Source organism: Schistocerca nitens, chromosome 5, assembly GCF_023898315.1.
Source record: "Schistocerca nitens isolate TAMUIC-IGC-003100 chromosome 5, iqSchNite1.1, whole genome shotgun sequence".
Taxonomy (NCBI): domain Eukaryota; kingdom Metazoa; phylum Arthropoda; class Insecta; order Orthoptera; family Acrididae; genus Schistocerca; species Schistocerca nitens.
In genome coordinates, this window is record NC_064618.1 from 243,058,900 (window position 1) to 243,075,068 (window position 16,169).

Sequence of the window (16,169 nt, forward strand, 5' to 3'; positions counted from 1 at the left end):
TTAAAATAATCACCCACCTGGTAAACTGCAGTATCAGAGAACATACATTTCCAAATGTATTGAAATGGAGCAGAGTTAAACCAGTGCATAAAAAAGGATCCAAGGAAGAGGTTTCAAATTTCAGGCCCATATCATTAATACCTGTCTTCAGCAAAGTATTTGAAGTTGTGCTGCTGACACAACTTAGTGACTATTTCTTGAAAAATAAGTTCCTAACAGAGACACAACACGGATTCCGAAAAGATCATAGTACTATGACAGCAATTACGGAATTTCTTCACAAAACGTATGGTGCCCTTGATCAAGGAATGCAAACAGCTGGCATATTTCTAGACCTTACTAAAGCCTTTGACTCGGTAAACCATGAGTTACTCTTAAGTAAACTTGAGTCATACAATGTAAATGCCGCATCCATGCAATTGCTGGCTACATATTTATTTAACCGCATGCAGTGTACAATGCTGACTTACAAAATCAATAATCAGATCATTAATTTTCAGTCCAAATATGAGACAGTCACACAAGGTGTACCCCAGGGCTCAATTTTGGGCCCTTTCCTTTTCCTAGTGTACATAAATGATATAGAGCAACCATTCAACTCCCAATTGGTAACCTATGCAGACGATACCTCACTGTTATTTCTTGGTAAACAAAATGATGAGTTAATGTTGGTAGCCACTGAGGGACTACAGCAAATAACTACTTATTTCCAAGATCAAGGTTTGAAAGTTAATATCAGTAAATCTCAGTTATTGCCATTTAAACTTACAAACTCACACCAAACCTCTATCAGTAACATAGGTGGAATTGAAGTAGTGGACACAGAAGGCTGCAGATTTCTAGGTATTCACCTAGATGAAAATCTAAGATGGGTAAACCATATCAAATTTTTATGCAATAAAATCAGCAGTTCATTACATCTAATCAGCCAGTTATCAAAGGTAGTTCCACATCAGACATTAAAAACAATTTATTATGGAACCATTTTTCCACAGATTAATTACGGGATAGAGATATGGGGTTGTGCTGCTGACATACATATGAACAGAATATTAACCCTACAGAAAAGAGCAATCAGAATTATCCATGGATTAGGGTATAGAGATTCATGCAGGGAAATCTTTGTCCATCATAAATACCTAACAGTCTACTCACTGTATCTTTACAAATTAATTATATTTTTTGTGACACATCAAAACAAAGAAACAAAGTGCTCTGATATGCATGCCTATAATACAAGAAATAAAGACTGCTACTACAGACAAAGAACAAAATTAAAAACAACAGACCATAGTCCATGCATTAGTGGTCAAATATGGTACAACAGATTACCGAGCTCTATAAGGTGCCACAAAGGGAACTTATTCAAAGTGAAACTGAAACATTTCTTGATTGACAAATGTTTATACTCTTTAAGTGAATATTAATATTAAACTAAAATAAGTTATTGTATATATATATATATATATATATATATATATATATATATATATATATATATATATATATATATATATATATATATATATATTGTACTAAACTTGTAAAAAAATGCTATGACGTTTGCAAAAGACACCAGTTGGTGTCTCCATGCAAAAAAATACAATAAATAAAAATAAATAAATAAATGAAAGCATGTGGATTCAGTTTTCTTAGGGTTTGGTTGAAGTCCCCATTTATAAAAACATTGTCCCACTATACTATATTAATATATCTCCATTGACTTCAGTTTGTTTCTGTTGTGTTGCTATCACCCAGGCATCAGTGTAATCAAGCTTCCAGGACTGAGTGGCTGGCGTATCAGCAATATGCAAGTAGGCCACTGTTAAGGGTCTTCTAGTCACTATTGTCATTGCCTATAATTACCTGAAATGACCAGTCAGTCAACATAGTATTAAGAAGTTGTGCTGTTCTTCTGTAGGACATTACATGGAGCAGCTGATAGACAACAGCCTACCTCAATGCAGTATCATAAGCTGCAGATACATCAGTACTTACAGCAGAGGTATTTAGTTGTTTCTGGAAGCTACCTTATGTGTAAATTATCAATGAACATACTTAATCCACACAGCTATGGTTTGCTCAAAATTGGCTTGTTCAACAGGAAACTTTCTAAGTATCCTTTCAAGTAATTTTTCCATCATACTCAAAAGAGCAATAGGATGGTACTTTTCAGGTTTTTTGTTGAATTTACCTGGTTTTAACATAATTATGATCTTTGCCTGTTTCACATCATAATATGGATCCTGTTTGCAGAATATTGGAGAATAACTGGATACTTAACTGTAGAAAGCTTCAAAATGCCAAATTTATGAACTGGAGTTATTACAAACAAACTGTCTGTAGTGCAGTGTTTTAATTATTTATTCCTCAAACCTTTCCATGTTATGAATGAGAGTATATTATCATATATTAGTGGTGGTTTCATGACACAGTTGTAATTGTTTGGTGCTGAAGATAATTCAAACAGAATCATTTATGAAAGGTGTTAAGTCCCATCAAATTATTCTAGGTGCTATGTTCTTAGTCACTCTCCATAGATCTGCGTATAATATTCTTTATGCTCATTGTTTTCCAGGTTAGGTATCATAGCCTTTAAATCTTTCTCATTTTCATCTGTAATTGAATGGATTGAGGAAATAGATCCAAAGGTAGCAGATTGAATGTTTCTTGCATGTTTCCCTTTTTTGAGCACATTCACCTTATGGATCCTTGCTATGTCAGTATAACATTCTTTTATTGCTACACATGCTACATCTGTTGATTCATATGTGATGCTGACAGCTTTTGAAATGTTCAGGCCGGCCGCGGTGGCCGTGCGGTTCTGGCGCTGCAGTTCGGAACCGCGGGACTGCTACGGTCGCAGGTTCGAATCCTGCCTCGGGCATGGGTGTGTGTGATGTCCTTAGGTTAGTTAGGTTTAAGTAGTTCTAAGTTCTAGGGGACTTATGACCTAAGATGTTGAGTCCCATAGTGCTCAGAGCCATTTTTGAAATGTTCAGCTTTTTTGTAAAGAGTGTCTTGTCTGCCACAGCTTGAATATTTAAAAAATCGTAAGTATTCATAGACATTACTTTGAAAGATTTAATAACCTTTGTTTCATTGACCTTTGCTTAGGTCGCTTGGTACAAATGACTTTGTCACCAACTTCCTTCTCTCTGTCCAAGGCAAACTCAGTCACAGGGGAGAAAGCTGTGCCCACTGACAAGAAACAGTGGTTCTATTTGTGTGAACAACCCATTTGCCACCAGAAAAAGAAATACCATCATTCGATTCTTGTTTTGTATAGCACAGTTGTCACTCCAAATATAGGGTTTTTCTTCATTGTTATCCCGGTGTTTAACACTTTCACAATGCATGATCTGATTTCATTTCCACCCCTACCAGCGATCCTCTCATCCCACATGCACATGTAAAGCTGAAGGGTGTCACCTACAGATACTACAAAGTTGTAACAAGGTAAGTGGCAGCAATAAAACATCTCGGAGTGCGTTAGTGTGGGCACAAACATAACTTGCTGCATATTAATCGTTATGCAGAAAATGTCACTGTTGGGGAACTGAGAGGAACTGATGTCACTCTTCAGAAGGCTCTATGCCATCTCAGCCTTCCTATGGTGAATCTCTAAATGCATGTGTGACTGCGGTGCACCTGGTTTTGATTCAGTGTTCAGTAGGTCACATGTCTTGTAGGTATCTGAAATTACAATTAAATCAATACAATGAAATGAATACCCTTAGCTGCATACAGGTGTTGATATACGTCAACGGGGACTGTTGAAAATGTCTGCCCCACCAGGACTCGAAACTGGGATCTTCTGCCTACATGGCAGATGCTCTATCCATCTGAGCCACCAAGGACACAGAGGATAGTGCGACTGCAGGGACTTATCTCTGGCATGCCTCCCGTGAGACCCACATTCCCAACTTATTGTGCTGCACTATATTCGTAGTGCCCCCGTCCATTACACTCATTACTCACGGATTTATCAATTCCTGTAAGAAATTTGAGCACTGTTTGTGCATCCACACAGAAGATGGTCAAATGGCCGGTGAGCTTTAACTATATATATATGAAGATGGTATCTTTCCTAGATCTGTGGAAGTAAAGGTTGAGAAATTCTTTCAGAAAGACTCTACAATAAAAACTGGAACTTGTGGTGCTTTCAGGAAACACCTTTTTAAAGAGGGAGTACATTCTTGAAACATTCAGGTCAGGACTGAGGTATTCCTTGCTTCATCTTGCTTGGCTACAATGGCTAACTTCCTGGGGAAAGCCATTTATGTGCTGTTCTATATACTTTTTGTCTTCATCACTGTATTGTGATTGAGTGTGTCTCATTCTGTGGTCAGTGAATGTTCTTTCTCAAAGATTTTTCTTCATAGTAAATATTTCCAGCATTTTCTTTTCAACAGCAAAGATATTCATAAAGTCATTTTGCAAACTACAACAAGATCTCCTGTACCATTTGGAATAGAATACTGAACTGTTCCCTATTGGTGACTTTCAGCAGAATTATCATAGGTTCCATGCCAATGACGCTGTACTGGTGTGACACTAACAAGACCCATCAGGAAGGTTCCTTGTGTTGAGTACTCTTGCTTATTAGAATTCAGAAAACAAAACTGTTTTCAATGCAGGTGTCAGCTCACTGCAACTTAATCTACATTTGCGTGGTACCTGAAGGAAAGAACAACAAAACATTATGTTTTCTATAGAGGACACAGGAAACATGTATACATACAACAGCAATCATTCCTTACATAAATTTTACAGCCAGTGAAGGACTTAAAAAGGTACCTGTGGTGAGGGACCGTTCTTAGCTGATATAAGAGTGTGTGTGTGTGTGTGTGTGTGTGTGTGTGTGTGTGTGTGTGTGTGGATTACCTCCACAATGCAGGCATCTATCAAGTGTCATGTGGCTGCGGCAAAGTGTATATAGGCAAAACAGGAAGAACTGTTAAAGAACACATTAAGGAACACACACGGCACATGCAGTTAAAACAAAGTGCAAAATCGGCAGTAGCGGAACATCACGAGAACTGTGGCTCTGACATCGATTTTAATAACGTACGTCTACTGGCTAAAGAAACAAACATTTGTAGAAGAAAGGTCCGAGAAGTGGTTGAAATTTCTAAGAATGTATCTAATTTCAATAGAGAGGACGGCTATAGGCTTCTGGCATTGTGGCTCCCCACTATCAAGGAAGTAAATACGTGGCCATGGTGTGTGAGCAGCATAAACAACACGCTGCAAGTCACTTCGGCAGACAATAATATTTTGGGTAAACATTCCCCCTCTCTTGCTCTGCCCATTTTGAATCTAGCCACTGATGATAACCAATAGCGGTAGTAGGCATTTCAACCAATAACCCTTCTCCAGCATAAGTGTGGAATAGTGCCTTTCTAGCCAATGACGTTGGACCACCAATGGTATCCACAGGAGATAAGCTACCAACGCCCCTTCTCCTGCATCAGAGTGGGAATATTAGCCTATGACTATGGCCCACCAATGGTAGCCATATGAATTTTAATCAATACTATCACTTCTCCAGCACGAATGCCAGAAAACTCCCCCTTTATAAGTGGACCGACACTCGTTTCTGTCAGTGATCCAGCAGTAGTGGACATCAAAAGATCCTGAGGAAGATCCCAGCAGAGGGGTCGAAACATCAAACATTTTAGAAGAAACATGAGGTGGCCTAATAACCCAGAAGATTTTAACTTTAGGTATATATTTCATTTATATGACTGTATATGATCATAATATTATGCGATGTTTATAAACATACCTTACAAGTTGAAGAGCAGTGATTCACAAAAAAGGACAGAATAGAAGTCTATGCATACACTTTTCTTGGCATCAAAGTGAGACAAACACAACTGAATGGCACATTGCACCATTCTTATGAAATCAGCAGGCAACTTAGAACCATTTCCATCTAGTTGTGGCAAGTGTAACCACTTGGAATTCTCAATGGACATAGCATTTTTCATATGTAATCCTCCTTGGTATCCTGCAACTTTCAAACTGCTTATCACATTTTTCATGAATTTGGCACTTTGAACTTTTCTACAGCTGAGTATCTAATTGGGATAACCATGTTTTAGCACATTTACCACAATGTGGAAGGAATTCTGAGTATATGCCATCAAAACCTTGAACTTCACCTGATCTAATGTCTTGTAGAGCCATTGGAAAATCTTCGGGAGTGAATGGCAGAGAATATGGGCAATGATGTGTACATCTTGCCATCATTGTTCTCTGTTGTCGCTTTACTTATGTGACATAATGTTCAGAAATAGATGGTTCAGATGTTGAGCTGAAGTGATGTGGTTGTTATTGCATGTTGTTCAATTTCCTCCTCCCATGTCATGTAACTGAGACCATGCTTTTCTGCTTGATTGTTTGAAGTGAAGTTTTTTCAATAGTGACCAACAGTTTCTCGTGGCACATGGCTCCAAGATTCTGCACCTATTTGTCTGTTGTTTCTCTCTCTCCTGTTGAGAGTATAGCTTATCTATTTCACCTACACAGAGGTCCTCAGTAGCCAGTGCTTTCTCCAAGAATTAAATGAAATTTGGTGGTGAAAGTAGGCTATTGTCAATAATGTAGTCCACACCAAAACTTGAAGGTCAAACACTTTAATTGCTCTTTCATGATATCTAAATTCTTATTTGTGACCAGTTTTGGTCTCATATACTTCAATTTTGTACAGACAAACAGACAGCCACATATTGCCTTAGGTTGATGCTACACAATATAGTTAGAGTGCAGTAACATAAAAATGCTAATTATTGAGGAAAGGAAAACATAAAAGATAGAGTGTATCCAACCTGCTATGTCTGAAGAGGTTATCCTCTTATAGTTTCTCACTGACCTCAGATCACTCTGAAATGTACTACTTCCTGTCTGCTCTGGGAATAAACTTCCTGCTGTGATAAACACTGCACCCACAAATGTTTCATACTATTGCTCAAGAGAGGAATTTGTCCCAAAATGTTATCATGTTTTTCAGTGAATTTGGACCATTTTACTTTCTGAAAGTTTCCACGTGGGTGGAAAATATAATTTACCATGGAATCTGCATGCTTGCTTCCAGTATTACTGGGTAGCACTGATTGTGTGGAAAGTCAAACAGAACTCTTCATGTGGTTTTTAGTGGTTGGAGCTTGTCATCTAAAGAGATAAAATGTTGATCAAGATTGTACTCTTGCCTCCATGCAGCATATCTAAATATGGATCAATCCTTGGCATCAAAATTTAGATGAAAATTGTGTTGTTCTGCCTGTAAAATTAAAGGTTCTCTATTGGAGACGTTGGAGTTTTACTTCCATCAGTTGCTAGACAATCCTCATGATCTCCTTCCACAACACATCACTATAACTATAGCTCCTGTAGTTAACACATAATTTGGAGAAATAATGTTGTTTTTTTAACATATCATTAAAGGTGACTGCAGTTTCAATTTCACTTACACAGCTATACATATTATAAATTAAAGTCCCCTACCATATTTTTCTGTCAGTACGCGAAGACTAATCTCAGGAATTACTGTAGGAATTTTGATACTTTTCAGTAATAGAAGACTGAATGACGAATTAGGTTTGCATACATAATTTATTACTGCTACACAATACCAGTTGTCTGGCCATAGTTACTAAGTGCTACCTGTGGGAAGTTGGAAAGAACCGCTGCTAATATAATATTTAAGCTGATTTCCTCTGTGTGTTCCTTCTGCTTTTGTAAACACTCGGTATGAAGCACAGTTCACTTGTACACTGCCTATATGGAATGAGGAAACTGTTACCTGCTTCTTCTATGCTGCTCCTTCTCTGTGGGTTATATGCATGGCAGGAATTGCCGCCACCTCTTCTTTCGCTCCCTCAAAGATCAGCTGACTTAAACGGTGCCCACAATACTCACATACTCATACACTGATATTAGAGAAACAATATACAACAAAAGTCATTGTCGTACTGCCAGCAGTTGAGCCTCATTCATGAAAGGAAACAAATATTGTTTTGCAAGATCTTGATAACATTAGTTTATTTGACAGGACAATCACAAATAAAAAAGTTGCTCTGTTGTAATGGTGCTATTAGGTTTGCAAATGAAGAACCCATGGAAAAATGGACTAAGTTACATTTTGTACATTTATCAGGAGAGGAAATTTAAACTTTTAAGATTACAAAAAAGTATATAAAGCACTCCAGTCGAATGTAACCAATATAAATATGATGTTAAATTTAATGCTTGCAGAGGATGTACATTAGAAAAAAGGAACAACTGAAATTATGTGATAAAAAAGGCAATACTTGCAAAGAAGGTGCATCTTTACCACAAGAAAAACATGCTAGGTCCATTCCTTCCCTTCTTTGTGTTGTTGAGCACTGAAAGTTTCTTTTTATTGGACCCGGATTTTGGTTCTTTATGTGGTAGACTGGAATGGAAATTTCTTGTGTCTTGACCACAACTGTTTGGTTCTTGATGCAATAATCTACCAACAGCCATATGTATTGTAGAAATTTATTTTATGCACTTCTTATGTGCTACCAGTTTCGGCGTTACATTGATGCCATCTTCAGGCCCCTATACAATGAGTAGAACAGATGCACTATATAAAAAATATAGAACATATGTTAACAATTGACAGGTATCATGTTAACTATGTAAGTGGCTCAAAAAGACATGTTGTATATCATTAAAACTATATGTAGCATTAGGGCAAATATGAATCTGCTTATGTCCTGCTGTTGTTAATAGTTTTCACTGTTTTACTCGAATATAGCATGATAGATGAAGATATGTATACCCCGTTATTCATAAATCTGTACCACATAGTTGTAATAGGCCATGCAACACATCAAATGTACTACAAACAATCATATGTCCAGTGGAAGAATATTTTTTTTAAAAATAATTAACTAAGGTAAATAAATAATAAAATAAATTAAAATACAAGAAAATGTGACATAACTATGTCAGAATACATAAGTTACATGTGCATAGCCTAGGTCGTATTATGTGGGGTATGACTATATTCAAGTAAAACAGTGAAAACTATTAACAACGGTATGACATAAGCAGAAGCATATTTGCCCTAATGTTACATGTAGTTGTAATGATATACAATATGTCTTTTTGAGCCACGTGCATAGTTAACATAACTGTCAACTGTTAACGTATGTTCTATATTTCAACAATAGTACATTTGTTCTACTCATTGCACAGGAGCCTGAAGATGGCATCAATGTGATGCCGAAACTGGTAGCACATAAGAAGTTCATAAAATAAATTTCTACAATACATACGGCTGTTGGTAAATTAATGCATCAAGAAACACATGCCAACCGTTGTCCCAAAGTCCATAATGGATCAACAAAGACAACTGTTTGAATTCTTGAATGTCTGTGTAATCATAAGGTATTGGCAGCACCTCTGAAAATATACCCCCAGAACTAGTTATTTGTAAAGTTATCATGATTTACCTTTCAAAAAGATTCACATTATAAAACACTTACCATTATATGCTCTTATAGGCAATAAGAATTTGCCAGGGCCCTGTGGTTGATACTCAGGCTTGACATCTACTTGTATACCACCAGAATGTTCCAAATGTAGTGGTACCCAGGCTCCATCGTAAGTAATCTTATGTTTGAACAGCTTATCTGCCTTCATAACCAGAGCTTCTCTAAGCAATCATGTTTTGAAAGAATATTTTGGTTTGTAACTTGCTTCGGAAAGGTGGTCCAGTTTCATATAGTTTCTTGTTGAACAGCAATGACTTTGTAAGGCCTTGGGTTCATTGTTGTGGTTTCAAAAGAATTAACCTTGGTCCCATTTGTAGTTTCAACCCTGTTACCTAACAGATTTTTGCAAACAGTTTAAACTGATCTTGGACTTGCCCCATTCTTTCAATGAGAAGACTGACAGAATGTTTTTTCTGTTACCACTAAAAGTAAAACCCATTGTATCTGTTTGCACTAGAACCTTCTCAAAAATGCACTTTTTAAGTACTATAATATTCTAATTAGAACATGGATTTTTAACAGACATATATTTTATTATTATAAAAATATACTATTTGATATTTAAATTATTTTCAAATTTTGATTGAAGGTAATATAGTTCAAAGCTTTCTGTCTTTAACAACTTTTTAAATAAAATATTTCTAAAAAAAACTTGTTATTCTCTCATAACTTGAGAACAGAACAATACAACTGAGCTATATGAAAATTAAACTAAATAACTTTTGTCTATGTGAAAATTATGTTTAATCCCTACTATACTGAAATTGTAAGGTTGTGATTTCTCTTCAAATAACATATTTGTAACCAAATTATCTACATTGTTACTCTCAGTATAACTAGGACTAAGTACTGAACAAAAAGTTTCAATCTGAAACATTTTAAATAAAGTTTTTATAATTTTGGAAGTTCATATATCACTCATTTCATATTAAATAAATATTGTAATGGAAAACTACAGTACTGAACAGACAGATATGTCTCTCTTCTTATTTCTAAGTACCTCTTCTGTTCCAAAATAAATTATGAGACAATGGACTTTTTTTAGTACATGCAGCATACAGATTGCACTCTACAATGACCCAAAAGAAGTGCTTCAGTTAGATACAATACATGCTGAATGAATGATTACTTTTATGTGGCTATGTGTATTGCATCTTATGTAGATTAGTTTGTATCATGAAATGTCCCAGAGATGAGGTGGAAATGACCATTGTAATAACATCAGAAAAGTGGGAGCTCACAAGGGAAGATTTAAGTTTATTTTTTCCACATGGTATTTGAGAGTGGGAAGGCCAAAAAATAGTATGCAAGTTGTTCTGTGCACCCTCTGCCAAGCACATAAGTGCGAATAGCAGAGTAGTCATGTAAATGTTGATGTAGATAAGTAGTTGAGATAGTTTATTCCCAGTTTGTTTACATTCTAACTGATGTTTTAGTTTAGAAAAATTTTTGTCATTTACTTTATATGAAGTACACTTTTTGTTGTTATTACAATAATGTGAATTCCAGAATCAGAACACAAGCAGATCATAAATAAAGGTAACTGCTCGTCTGTGGTACAGATCAGAAAACTTTCCATAAACTAGCATTCATTTGCAGAGAGTGGCTGCTCTCCATATTTTCTGTTTATTTTTGTTACTACTTACCTACTTATGTGTGATAAAAATGTGTTTTAACAGGCTGCTATTGGTTATCAAAATGATGGTACTCTGGCTTGGAACTGTGGGGGATCACTAATTAGTGAATATTATGTGCTCACTGCAGCCCACTGCACACACTCTGGAAAGTGAGTAAACATTTAGCACTTAATATTTAGTTTTGTATTCTGATAACTATTATTGTTGTTCTGCATATTAGTGAAAGACACAATGGAGTGGATGAAAAGTGTTATTATGTACAAAGCCTGTTAGTGTTGGTTATAAATTTAATAAACTTAAACACAATGTCATTAGATACAAAAAAAACAGTACATAATTGCCAATGAACTGTGAATACAAAAGTGGAATTACAGTAAGTAGTCAAAATAGAAATTAATTATCTGCACTGAAAGTGCCTGGTCTTAATAATAACCATCAAAATTGCAAGACACACTTTATACACTGTTCATGGAATGACTGTCACAATCCCTGCATGCCTCTCAGCTAGTCAAGTTAGATTTCAACATAGCCAAAAGCACCAGCAAACTTCCAAAGGCATTAGTGTCATGCCTCACACATAAACGCACACCCACAACCAGTAGGCATGTCACGTTTTAAATGTGGATGCTTCTAAGCATCTTTATTAATCTTGACATGAATGTAGTGAATGACAATAACAGATGTACAAGTATTACACAAATACAGCTACTAGTGACATGCACATATGTTACATATTTGAATTTAAGATGAGTGTTTCTCATTCAAGTGTGCATCCACAGCCAGTGGGTGCATCAAATTAAATGGGGCACCACAGTATCTTATTTAATATGATGAGCCCATTGGTCATGGACATACACTTGAGCATGAAATGCTTGTCTTATGTTCAAAGATATAATATGTACACATAACACTAGTATCTGTATTTGTGTAATACTTGTACATTTGTTATTGTCATTCACTATATTGATGTTGAGGATTCACCATATTGATGTCAATATTAATAACGTTGCATAGGCACACCCACATATAAAATGTGACACACCTACTGATTGTGCTCTCAGGAGCTCAGCATTCATTTATTGGGTATGTGCTTAGTGACCCCAGGGTTCCTGAGTGGGGCTGGTAAATGCCACCAGTCAACTGTCACCATAAGCTCTGGGCATGCTTCAGCGACCACTGTGTGGCGCAGTGGTGGAACATTGTTGTCACAGGGAACGGGGTTCTTGGCTTGGCAGCTAGGATTGTGAGGATGATAACAACCTCTATAAAAAATTCCTCAATCTCAAGGTCATGCTGTGCGCTGGTGAGATGCATGGCTGTTGAAGTGGAACAGTTGTTAGTGGGTAGCCTCTGGGGAACCTGCTGCACCTCAATTTATAAGGCTTTCTCAGGCATGCACGGTCTGTCTGAGTGAACTCTTGCTTCCCTAACTGCTCATGGGGCTGACATGGACCCTTCAAAATTTTTCATTCCTCCTTCCAGTAGAAAGGGTGGGCAGCTGGAAAGGTACCAACACCCAGTCTAACAAGAGGGCTTACCAGTCCTCTTGATTCAGTCACTAGTAACAGAATTCATACTGTTTGTCAGAATATGTTTATTACAGTTAAAAGAAAAAGAGGATAATTTCACTAAAATTTCTCCATTTTACATACATAGAGAGCATTACTGGAACCTTAAACTCTGTTAAGCACATGCACAGTAGGACTCTGTTGGTTGAAATATCTAGCTCCCAACAAGTAAAGAACCTTCAAAAGCCCAATGCCTCAGGGGGTATGCGATAGAAACTGAATTGCACAACACCTTGAACTACAGCAAAGGTGTTGTGACTTGTAGGGATCTAGTTAACATTCACCAAGAAGAAATGAAAGTTTAGTTGTCCCAGGAAGGCATTATCAACATGCAAAATGGTATGAAAAGGGTGGCTGGTGATCTTGTCAAATCAGACTATTTTATGCTTACTTTTAACAGTATGAAACTTGCAGAGAATGTCAAGGCAGGTTTCCTATACCTAAGTGTATGACCTTATTTCTCAAAATGCAGTGTTTTAAATGCCAGCACTATGGGCACACTATTCTTGTTTGTAAAGGAGAAGCTACTTGTCGCAAATGTGATAAAGCCACCAATGACAGAGTTGGTTGTTCCTTTCCTCCAAAGTCTGTCAACTGCTCTGGGGACCATCCTGTCTGGAGTAGGGACTGCAGTGTTCTCCTTGAAGAATGGAAGATCCAGGAGATCAAAACAATAAAGCACATCCTGTATGGTGAAGCCAAAAAGCTATGCAAGTCCATACAGCCACCCACATTTGTTGCCTCTTTTGTTTCCATTCTCAAACAGCCAGTCCAGAAAACTTATGCTGCTACACAAACAGGAGTTGCTAGTGTCAGAGCTAGTACCTGTGTTTGTCAATGTACTTGTGCTGATGTAGTTCATTTGAAGCCTGCCCCTCCCCATAGAATTTGAGAAAAGGCCACAATTGTTACATCATGGAACTACCTGTCCCTCCAAAAATCAAGTCTTGTCCACCCAGCACTGCCACTGCCAGTACCACATCCAAAGTTTTGGTTCAAAAGCTGCCTCAGACAAAAAATTGAAGTCAAAGGTGAAGGATCACGTACTGATTGAGACAGGAAGTACACAGTCCAACGATTTCAATGTCATCCTACCTAATGTCTCTCTCAAATATTCTTCAGAGGTGATGGACATTGATTTTTGTCTGGGACAATCATCTCGAGCCAAGACTGAGCCTCCACCCATGTGGGCTCCCCTCCCTGGCAGAAAGTCAGGATAGAAGTGCTACCCCAGTGATAGATGGCTCCCATCCTCCAGTGGAACATTAACAGGTTCAGGACACATGTAAAGGAACTTAAACGCCTGGCACAGGAACGCCACCTGTGCTTGTGTTTGCAGAAAACTCATTTTAAAGCACCTTATGCCCCTGTACTGCAGGAATATACACTCTATCACAGGGATGACCTAACTGTGGAAAGTGCCAATGAAGGGATTACTGTGTTTGTGCGTAATGCACACCACTCCTCTGTTCTCCACCTGGTTACTGACCTGCAAGCCATTGCTGTTGAGATTCATGTGTGTTGGAGGTTCACTGTTTGCTCACTGTATCTACCTCCACAAGATGCAGTGGCCTTCGAGGCTCTCACAAAGCTTAGGGAACAACTCTTCCAGCCATTTCTCTTACTGGGAGACTTCAATGCCCATCATATTTTGTGGGGCTTGACCTCTGCTTGCCCCAAGGTCAGGCTCTGGAGAGCCTCATGAGATTTGCATCCTCAACACAAGTACACCCAACCATTTTTGTGCTGCTACTGGGTCATTCTCAGCCATTAACTTCTCTTTCTGCTCTCCAACTGTGCTGGCATAAGCTGTCACCAGCACTCCAGGTGGCAAAGAAGCTGTGAATAGATCGATAGCAGATACCGGAGCAAGCGAGCCGATCAGCAGAGAGGCCAAAGACAGACGCGCAAGAAACGGCCACCAAAGCCCTCTTGGCCACCAGTATTTATATCCCTGCTGCAGACTAGAGGGCCAGTCAGTCATCCAGTGAGTCAACGAGCCGAGTCGTCAGCTGCAGCCCAATGGGAGTCACTGTCGCAGTTAGCTCAGCCTCTAGCTCAGAGTCAGTCAGCGCCTGGCGACCATAGTAGTGCACATAGCGGGACTTGTACTTTACCAGCAGTGAGGCTAATGTGGACTATTACAGAAGATCTTGTACCACATGGGCTAGCTTAAGATAAGAAACTTCTTTTTCTGATTAATAAAGAACCCTATAAATATATGCATGCAGCTGTGTTATAGAAAGAGTAAATTGGCCACCAAACATCATTCTCTCCTTGCTTTCCATGGTACAAGCCTACAGTGATGAGACGACACACAACCAAACCTCAAAGACACTGTTTAGTGGGAAGTAAATGATGATCTTCAGGAGGATTTCTGTAAACATAGTCATCTACCAACAGCATCAGTGCTGAAACAGGGGTGTCTCCTACAAGTGCCCGAAGACAGCGCTCAGAAGCTGGCAAAGAATTTTGCGCAAACTATTGCCAATGCCAGCCTGAATCTGGCATTTTGTCACTATCATGTGACTGTAGAGAGGGGAAAGTTGAACTTCAGATCCAACAGTGTGAGAGCTGGAATCGGTGCTGTCTGCGATTCATGATACTGCACCCAGTCACAACCAAATCCAGTATGGCATGCTTGCTGGCAGTATCAAAGGATATCCTCCTTGAACGTTTTAATCTTGTAAGGCAGACAGGTACCTTCCCCCACTCATGGAGAGAGGCAATTTTGATACCTTTCCTTACACCATGAAAGGACCGCACAACTCCCAGTAGTTATTGGAGTATCACCACACCAAGCTGTATAGGAAAAACCATGAAGCAAAAGGTTAACCATTGTCTAGTCTGATTGTTAGAGACCAGGCAACTCCTCAGCCACTCTCAGTGTTGATTCTGGAGATTTTGGTCCACTGTTGACAATCTGTCTCTTCTACGTGTGGCTGTACAGCAGCCTTTCCGACATAAACATCATTGCATCAGCATACTCTTTGACATCAGTAAGGCATGTGGTACTACTTGGAGACACAGTACTGCCGCACAACTGTATCCGTGGAACTTCTGTGGCAACCTCTCCATCTTCATACAGCCTTTCCTGTCTCAGCAGATTTTTAGGATCAGAGTTGGTGACAGGCTGTCAGATGGTTTTGAGCAGGAGAATGTTGTCCCTCAGGGCAGTGTTTTAAGTGTTAACCTCTTTGCAACAGCAATAAGTAGTATCACACCTATGGTAAGGAGTCCTGTACATTTCTCATTTGTGGATGATTTTGCTGTCTCCTTTGCATCCTCCAATGTTGCAACAGCAAGCCATGAGTTGCAACTTACAGTATGGAGGTTGGAGAAGTGGGCTGCAAAGATGGGTTTTGGGTTTTCTGCAGATAAGGGAGTTTGTGTTCATCTTTATCATTCCTGTCATATTTTGATTTACCTAC

General features: G+C 38.4%; 1 protein-coding gene across 1 annotated transcript in view; it reads left to right on the forward strand.

The window, feature by feature from the left end:
- LOC126259775 (serine protease snake-like) overlaps window positions 1–16,169 on the forward strand; it is a 254,997-nt gene that overhangs the window by 212,022 nt on the left and 26,806 nt on the right. Inside the window, exon 5 of the mRNA XM_049956779.1 lies at window positions 11,213–11,319. Within this exon, the coding sequence (XP_049812736.1) occupies window positions 11,213–11,319 (107 nt within the window). The remainder of the gene's footprint in view (window positions 1–11,212; window positions 11,320–16,169) is intronic.